The 9881-nt window shown below is 47.1% G+C and overlaps 1 protein-coding gene across 3 annotated transcripts in view; it reads left to right on the plus strand.

Moving 5' to 3' along the window:
• Nucleotides 1–9120, plus strand: part of npffr2a (neuropeptide FF receptor 2a) — a 192191-nt gene extending 183071 nt beyond the window's left edge. For all 3 annotated transcript variants that reach the window (XM_038804460.1, XM_038804461.1, XM_038804459.1), the window contains 2 exons: nt 3258–3357; nt 8185–9120. In XM_038804460.1, coding sequence (XP_038660388.1) covers nt 3258–3357; nt 8185–9043 — 959 coding nt within the window. In that variant the 3' untranslated portion in view covers nt 9044–9120. The remainder of the gene's footprint in view (nt 1–3257; nt 3358–8184) is intronic.
• Nucleotides 9121–9881: the final 761 nt, after the last annotated feature.

A 9881-nucleotide genomic window follows, 5' to 3' on the forward strand; every position in this document is an offset into this window, starting at 1 on the left:
TCACGCAGACACTGGGAGAATGTGCAAACTCCACACGGTCAGTGACCCAGGGCCGGGATTCGAACCCGGGTCCTCAGGGTACCAGCCATTTGTGAGGGAGAGCAGTGTCTAGAGGGATGGTTCCTCAGGGACAAAGTGTACCACTCAGGAGGTGGCTGCTGATGCCAGTGCCCCAAACACCCACTAAGACCCTTTGTGAGGCTCACGCTTCAACCCATGCACTGGTCGAGCAGGCGATTGGTCTGCTCAAGATGTGGTTCTGCTGCCTGCACCAGTCCGGCGGACGCCCTCCAGTACAGCCCCAAAAGGTGTCCCACATCATAGAGGCATGCTGCACTCTGCGCAACCTGCAATGGGGCGAGGCTCTGGATGAGAAGGACATGGAGGAGCACCACATCTCCTCAGATGAGGAGGAGGTTGAGGATGGCAGCCAGGGCAACCCATGTAGGAGGCAGAGGAAGGACTTTGGGCAATAGCCAGGGTCCAAATAGGGCACATGGCTCGGCACGCCCTGATTGCTTCTTGCTTTGGGGATGACTGGGATGAGGGTGTCAGGACCTCCCCGACCATGGGGTCTGACAGCTTTTCCCCTCGATTAAACTTGGAACAAAGGCCGGGGAGACTGCACCCCACTGACTGCAGAAATTAGGCTATCGTGGGGCGAGCGAATCAGAGGCAGGCCACCATGAGCGGGGCATGAAACTTGTCAAAAATATATTCTTTTCTTATAGAGTCTGAATATATGGTGACTCTCCACACAAACGGCGCCAGCGGGATTCTCTCCAGTTTTCTTGCCGAGACTGACACTTAGACAAAATATAGCGTAAAATTCCACCCAGAATCATTGCGGCCACAACTTGTGCAGGAGAAACTTGCAGATGTCAACAACCACATTCTGGGACAGATAAGGGTGCCTTCAGCATTGCTTTCGCTCATCTCTAGATAAGAGCACTGCTAGTAGTTGGGCTAATACTCGCCAGTGCAGCAGTGGTCCATGTTCACCAGACACTTGCCCTTATCGAGGCACCACTACTTTGTGCTGCTCAGGCCCTTGCTCCTCCTGGCCCTGGGCCAACCAGCAGTGGGCCTTCCTCCTCATCTGGGTGAGAGCTATTATCAAGGCAGGGTTGCCTGCAGCCTCCGTCATCAACACCTCAGTGGATGTGTGAATGAATTGAAGTGATGCATTTAGTGAGCACGTCCTTTACATGTTTCCCTCCATCTCAAAGACAGCAGGCACGTGTTATGCCCTTCAGCTGACTTTAATCTAGACATCCCTTCCAGGTAAAGTTAGGAGACACAGGAGTCAGGAACAAACTTGCTGTCTGCAGGGAAGAGAACATTTTTGAAATCTAGTTGCATCATATTAATTAGGGTGTCTCTTTAGTCAGTCACTGTGCTGATGTTGAACTCCACCCAGCCGAAAAGACCCCCTTCCCTCTTCACGAAATCACACAGAGCGATTGTGTTGTCAGGAGCAGCCCTGATAAAATGGTGCGTTTAACTTTTCAATCTTGTCCCTTCGACACTCCTTGTCACATACCAACCCCTCCCCAACACCCATGACTCACCCATTATACCATTCCTCTCCCCTTGTTACCCTGGAATCTCCTCTTGTTACCCTGGACCCAATCATGATCCACCTCCACATACCTTTTCTCCCTTCAGAGCTGAAACCCATTACTGTCTCCATTCTCACCATGCCTTCTGCCGTTCTCCAAACTACCTGCCTTGATGCCCACCGTGATCCACCCAATGATACCTTCACCTACCAGACTCTCACCCTGGAACTGCCAACCTATCACATCCCACTCCCCCCTTTGACTGTGACTGTTCCTTCCTACCGTCAGTACCGTGGATTCCCTGGCACCCCACCATCGAGAGAACCAACTCCACCTTTTAAAGCATTGCCCCCCACAACTTTCCTGGATAATCCACTTTCCCTGGGCAAACCCTCCACACCTCTCCCCCCCCCCCTCCCCCCCATAAGCTTGCCTTGTCTAACCAACTTGGAGCTGCCGGTGATACAAGCATTCAAAATCCCACAGTGACACTCTTAAAGTTGGCAAGAGCAATGCCTCTGTACCTCAAAGTCTTTGACGAAATGACTGCATGGCGCATGCCACTTATGTACCATTGCGGAACAGACCATTCTAATTTTCCACTGGCAGGGTGCTTAATTTGGAGGGTGAACGTAATTCCAGTGAGTTGGCCTTTTAATGAGCATTAATGGATCAGAGGGAAGCTCGACCTTCCTTTAACCCACCATCAAAGTCAGAACAAAATTCTAAGCTCATTTTTTTGCCGGAGGAAAATTGATTTTTTTTCCCATCGTGCACCTGCCTGTCACAATTCCCTGCCACTGACAGGAACAGAAAATTCTGCCCAGTGACTGCGCTCAAAATCCGGCCAAGGACCCAGTTCCTAGAATGTCCACTGAGGGTTCCTCATGATTAATTACATTTGACCAATGCTATTTTCAAGCGTGTTTTCTTAGCTGCAACAGTGCAAGGCCCTGTGCAGAGTCCGCAAGGCAGTTTCTCCACTGGAGTGAGCCTGGTGTGTCTACCATCTGATAGACCCAGCAGGCTGTCATGTTCATTTTAAGGGCTGGTCCATAGCATATTTAGCTGACGATGATATCAAGCTGCCCAGCAGGCAGACGTTAGGGACCTAAGAATGTAGCTGTTGGTGGAGGCAGTGGGGGGAGCATCTGATCTCTGGATGGTGTAGTAAAAGCCTAGCCTGAATAAGTAGAGTCAAACACAGCTGTCCTTTGGCTGGGCTGCACACCCAGATGTGCTGCGCATACTTCATCAATAATGTTAAAGCATTGGCAGGTGGGATGCAGCAAAGTACTCTGATTTTCTCTTTAGTGGGGCATACTGCCAGGTTCTCTGGCTTCCCTATGGTAAGAATTGTGAGGTGGGGGGGGAGGATGGGGTGTGTAGTTCATGGCAGCCACAGTGATGGTATCCCATGGCCATCGAGAACATTGGGTGTCAGCTCCTTGACTAAGATCACTTACCTGTACAGGTCTGGATCGTCTGGGCATTTTACCATTCTTAAATTAGAATCCAATAGTTTGAATAACTAGGACAGCATCTGTCTCCGACATGAGATAAGACTTGGGGATAAAAAATAGTTGTTAGTTTTTCTGTACGAAATTAATCTCCAATCATCTCTGCTATTTCACCCCCCCCCCCCCCCCCCCCCCCCCCCCCCACACAAATTGAATGACATGCTCTGTTTTACAGGATGGCCCTTTGGAAGCTTTGTTTGCAAGATAAGTGGCTTGGTTCAAGGAATCTCTGTCTCAGCCTCAGTTTTTACCCTCGTAGCTATTGCAGTGGACAGGTAGGTGAACATGGAAAATTTGATGTACACATTTCACTAGACCTCCACGGCATTGATATTGAGATATCATTGAGAATAGAGTACACAATATGGAACTGGGTCCAAAAGGTGCAACAAATGCTTGAATAAAAGCAAAATGCTGCAAATGGTGAAATGTGAGAAAAAAAAGTGTTGGAAAAACTCAACAAGCTTGGCAGCATCTGTGGAAAGCGAAACAGAGTTAACATTGTGAGTCCAATATGACTCCACTTCAGAACCTTCAGGATGCCTATTTTTAAAACTCAGAATATCCTACCTGGACATCTCAGAGAGATATATCTCAAGGTTCACAATGGAAGCTGTCCTGGGACTGTGCCATCTCCTGAACGTTGATGTGTCGATGGGTTCCATCACAGAGATAGTTCATGTCATAGCTGTCAAGTTCATCAGTCTTAAACCATCGGATCTTTCCAAACTACTACTGGTGATAGCTGCCAAGTTAGTCATCAGCTATCCAGATGTAGCAAGCAAATGAGTGAGGCCTTATTCACAAGTGTCAAGAGATTAGTTATTTTTCCTGAGGAAAAGAACTATTAGTAGAACAAGGCACAGATCTTCTACTGAGTTTACGGTTATTCAGAGTGCAGGACATTGGCGATAATGTCCTGTTCTTCCTTTGCCTCCATCACTTCCTACTGCCCACTCGTTCACCCAGTGGTTGCATCTCATGTTCACAACTGAATGGGACATGTATAACCTGCTGGCTGAGAAGTGAGAGTTTTACAACTGACACTCTGGCACAGGCACTGCAAGCACTCAGCTCTTATAATGGCTTATAGAATGACAGAAAAAGGGACAATGTTAGAATGGTGGGATTGTTATAAAAACCCATGCCACGAATTACATTTAAGGAAAGAAACCAACAAATGCCCACTGAAATGACCCAGAAATCCATTCAATTCAGTTGTAACAAACTGTAAAATGGAATGGATGGATGGACCAGCTGGCATTAACTTAAGCACAGAAAAGGCAACAGAAAGGTCAGCCCTGTTAGACCATAAGACCGTAAGGAACAGGAACAGGAGTAGACCCCTCGGCCCCTCGAGCCTGCTGCACCATTCAATAAGATCATGGCTGATCAAACACTCCTCACATCCACTTTCCTGCCCTTTCCTCATAACCATTGATTCCCTTACTGACCCCCTCTGTGTCGGAGAATCGCCGGCAGGCCGCGCGAATTGAGCCACGCTGCACCAATGCCAGGACCCGATTCTCCGAAGAGCGGAGAATCGGCGTCACTGGGGCCAGCGTGGTCGGCGCGGCGCCAGTCAGGGTATGAGCCGACTCTCCGGTCCGGGCCGGCATATGGCCTGTGGGGGGGGTCCCGACCCCGGGGGGGGCGAGCCTCCATAGTGGCCTGGCCCGCGATCGGGGCCCACCGATCGGCAGGTCGGCCTCTCTGACTTGGGGCCCCCTTTCCTCCGCGCCGGCTCCTGTAGCCCTGCGCCATTTGGCATCAGGGCCGGGGCGGGGAAGAAGGCCACTGCGCATGCGCTAGTTGGCGCCGGCCCAACTGCGCATGCGCGGACCCCACGCCGCCGGGTTCATGTCGGGATCGACAGTTGGAGCGGTGTGGGCCGCTTCAGTGCCGTGCTACCGCACTGTAGCCTGGAGAATCCGGTCTCGGAACGGGCGCCGTTGCCAGAGTAAAACACTCCCGTTTTTACACCGCCGTCGGCACTTAGCCGCCCGATGGGAGAATCGTGCCCCATATCTCTCAGCTTTAAATATACACAAGGACTCAGCCCCAAACCTCTCTGTGGCAAGGAGTTTCAAAGACTCACATACCTCTGAGAAGAAATTCCTCCTCATTTCAATCTTAAATTGGCATCCCTTTATTCTGAGACTATACCTTCTGGTCTGAGACTCTCCCACGAGGAAAAACATCCTCTCAGCATTTACCTTGTCAAGCTCCTTAAGAATTCTCTATGTTTCAATGAGATCATCTCTCACTCTGAATTCCAATGAGTAAAGTCCCAACCTGTTACCTTTGCTCCTAAGACAACCCCTCCATACCGGGATCACCCCAGTGAACCTTCTCTGAACCCCCTCCAATGAAATAATAATGTTGATGCTGCAAAGCCCCCTTTCATCAACATTTGAGGACTTGTGCCAAAATTGAGAGCTGTCTCGCAGCAACAGCCTGATACAGTCATCCTCACAGAATCAAAGAGCACCGACACTGATGCACCATCAATTGGACTCGAGTCGTAGAGAGGTTCCAAACAACAGGCTTTAATACGCTAGATGTGTGCCCGGCAATTGTCGTACAGAGAAAGGTCGACTGCCAGCCAGTACGAGTTCTTATACCCCGCCTCGTAGGTGGAGCTACCAACCTCTCAGCTAATCGGCGGGGAGTCACATGACTAGCCACAGCCAATTGGCAGAGAGGCACATGACTTGCCTGGGCCAATGGGCAGCGAGTCTGCTGTACCAATGGCAGCTTGGTTCTAAGGTAATATGATCTCCCTAGTCATACTACCACAGACACCATCCCCTGAAGAAGCATTGCAGGGAGCTGTCAGAGTCTTCACCCGGAGGGGTTCCTGTCCATGAAATTTCACATTACCCCTCGCCACACCCACCCGACCTGAGAACCTGCCGGGAAGGGAGCATAAAATTCTGTCCCTGAGCTAACAGCGGGGGAGCAGGAAAATAAACCATTTGTACGCGATTCTCTGGCTACAAATGGACGGATAAGAATAGAACAAGGTGAGTGCAGTCTCACCCAGCTGAACAACAGCTGGAGAAGCATTGGAGGAGGATGTTGTGGTGAGACAGTTTGCCTAGGATGAGGAGGGGTAGTTTACCTTTGTCACAGTTACTTAGGATGTCCTGTGACTTTTTTAATAGCAATTTCGCTACTGTGAAAGGGGTGTGAACCTGATTGGAAGGATTCAAAGATAAACGTCCCCAGTGCCCCAATAGGCCCAGTATTCTCCAACATTCTTATGCCCATTTTTATCCATTTCCCTTTAAGTGACTACAGCCCCTTGGTGTTGATTAGCTCACATGAATGTCACTACCTTTCCCCAAGAATAAGTCAACAATTGTGCAGAAACTTCATGCAGCTAATATTGATAAAATGTTGCGAACCCATCCCATGCTGTTCTATCAGGTACAGCAGGCCATGTACGGAACCAACATTGCAGAACCTGACCCAACAGAGGATCTGTTCTATGAGACCTTTCCAGCAGCATGTCATCAACCAAGGCTCCCGGGCAGCATGGTGGCGCAGTGGTTAGCACTGCTGCCTTACGCCGCTGAGGACCCGGGTTCGATCCTTGACCCGGGTCTCTGTCCGTGTGGAGTTTGCACATTCTCCCCATGTTAGCGTGGGTCTCACCCCCACAACCCAAAGATGTGCAGGCTAGGTGAATTGGCCATGCTAAATTGCACCTTAATTCGACAAAAAGAGTACTCCAAAATTATTTTAAAAAGGGACAAGAAAAAAAACAACATAGGTTCCAGTTTTTCTTTTTCTGAAGTGCCTTCCTGATCGCTAACCTCAGCGAATCTGGGCAGTGGCACTGGCCGTTTAATTCACGTCACAAATCTCCTGCTGTAGCCTGACCTATTGCTGATTGCAGCTCTTCAGGATACATAGAGCATTCCATGGCATCTTTTATCTCTCAATGATAAAAAAGATCTTTTGAAATAGGTGCAGGTTCACAACGAGCCATGAAAAGCACTTGAGAATAATAGAGCTACTCTTTCAATGTTCAACATTGCAAACACTAATCTATTATCATTCTTCTGCGCAATTTGAGGCTTCATTAGTCAATATTTCTAGTCCAATTCTTTCAGCTGGCTGATTGCTGGCATGCACAGCATTCCTAAAATATCAAATTATTTTTTCACCACAGCTTAGAATTCATTTCATGTCTCCGCAGGGGAAAGATCTTTCCCATTGCACCAAAGAGACTGCTGTGCACAATTGATACAAAATTAGAATTTGATACGTTTTGAATCATGGTTTGATTACAATTTGGAACCGACGTCCCTTTAAGGGGGGCATTTCTGGTTTTCCTAATTCCAGTTGATGTCTTAATCATCCTGATTGATAACAACAGCAGTAGAATCACTCCAGTTTGGGGCATTTTCAGGTAAAGGTTGGATTCTCCTCAGAACTTTGTATAGCCTGTGGGGAATTCAGGTGCGCATGGTCCTTGCTGAGTTAACTATGTACTATAAATTGGATGTTCTCTATGCTGAGACCAGTACTACGCACAACTAGTGTTCAAAAACGCACGCCAAGTCTATTCTTCGAACCTGGCAAAATGTTTCTTTCATTTTTTAATTTAATTTTAATTGAGCTCATTGATATGATTATGCTCCAAAATTGCCAGAGCTGCTGATATTGCAATCGTCTCACTTTCACCACAGCAGTTTAAAAAATGAATTTGTTCAAAAAAAAATAGGACCTGATTCCTGAAAAATGCTGAGAACTTGAGCTTCATTGTGAGGTTAAGAAGCCATTTTGTGCAGCAGTACCAAAGCCTGAGGCTGTTTTATATGAGGGAATTGGCTAAGCTATCAAGGTTTACTCTCAGTGGGAATGGGGTGGAACTCGTCATATGTAAGTTCCCTTTGTGAATGATTTCCTAGCACTGTGTTATCATGTATCTTTCATCCTTTCTGACTAACCTGGTCCGCCCCTGGGGTCAGCTATAAGTATTGCTTTGTCAGCCCGACATATTCTAAGGTAAATATGTGTCTCAAATATACAAATCATGGACATTATCCGAATTTTAAACAACTGTATTCTTTTTGTTATTTATTTTGCAGGTTCAGGTGTATCGTCTACCCTTTCAAACAAAAACTTAACATGGCTGTTGCAACGGTCATCATCGTTGTCATATGGCTTTTTGCTGTCTCGATAATGTGTCCTTCGGCAATCATGCTACAAGTAACCAAACTGCCCGACACCATAAGGATTATCCAACGTCGTAACAAGATGTATCCTTGCTATCAATGCTACGAGGCTTGGCCAAATCCGAAAATGAGAAAGATTTACACCACAGTGTTATTTTCCAACATTTACTTGGCCCCCCTGACACTCATAGTTATTATGTACGCACGGATAGGAACTGCATTGTTTAAAACCAGCAAACCTGTTGGGGAAGGGTCTCATCAGGAAAATGGCAGTACTGTGTCTAAGAAAAAGCAACGGGTGATCAAGATGTTGGCCACGGTCGCCCTGCTTTTCACCTTGTCATGGCTCCCGCTCTGGACTCTGATGATGCTCTCTGACTATGCAAGGCTCTCGCACAGTCAGTTGAGAATAATCAATTTGTATATCTATCCCTTTGCCCATTGGTTAGCCTTCTGCAACAGCAGTGTCAACCCCATCATCTACGGTTATTTCAACAAGAATTTTCGGCGAGGGTTTCAGGCTGCCTTCAAGTTTCAGCTGTGCTCTTCTGAGGTCAAGCACCGAGAGACCTATTCTCATCGGATTTCCAACAAATTCATTCTAACAGCACAGAACAAAATCGGGCAAGATCCCGTGACTAGCAACTCGGAGGCTGCCGACGGTTGTAGCACAAGTCGAGCAGACAAAAATACCTGCAGGGTGAGCGAAAACCTTGTCCTTGAAGAGTTGGACAAAAGAATAAAAAACAGTGTTCACAAAGTTTCGATCTAAAGCGACTGTGCAGAGTTGAAAATCATTACTAAGAGTGTATAATGCTTTTTACACCGTATTAAACATTAAGTAAGCCCGACTAGGCAAAAAAAGCATGACTTGTAAATATGTACCGTGAATGAAGCTTAAGTGACTAACAATGTTTTAATTTATTCTACGATTGGGTTCATGGGGTTTGGATCATTTTTGAGAAAGTACGACCACTCTAAAAGGCGGAGCGAGAGTCCAGTGTTGACAAAGGTGAAACATGGGTAAAGTAAAGGCCAGGTCAGAGAAGGATTGGATAGGTGGACAACATCAGGAACTGGACCAAGGGGAGAATGACAGGCTCATGCAGGATTACACTGAACAAATATATGTCCACGCCCCCTTGTGAATTAGGAGTAATTATGGCTGGATGGATGGAATACTGTGACCAATTTTCTGATTTAAAGATTAAGCATTCGAGATTAATCAACAGAAATTAATCTGTTTGAGGCTTTGCTCTGATACACGTTTCTCTTGATGGTGGCATTCACCTATGTAATGAAGTCACTTTTGTCTTTCCCCTCCGCCCTCCCTGCCTGACTCCCACCTACCCTTGATAACTGTCATCTTTTTGCTTTCTGTCCCACCCCAGCATTGCAGCAAAACCACAGTTTTAAACATGTGGGAGGAAACTCAGAGAAGAGAGGGCGGAATATGGATAAAGTGCCACTATAATGAATTGTAGCCCCTACTTGAGGAAAGGTAGATTCCGAAGAATATTTAAACCCAATGGCTAGTCGCTTAAAAAGTTGCTCAGATACACTAAAAAAAAACTTTTTTCTTAATACTTGTTTCCGTGGGTGCGATATAA

Source organism: Scyliorhinus canicula, chromosome 8 (genome assembly GCF_902713615.1).
Source record: "Scyliorhinus canicula chromosome 8, sScyCan1.1, whole genome shotgun sequence".
NCBI classification, from domain to species: Eukaryota; Metazoa; Chordata; class Chondrichthyes; order Carcharhiniformes; family Scyliorhinidae; genus Scyliorhinus; species Scyliorhinus canicula.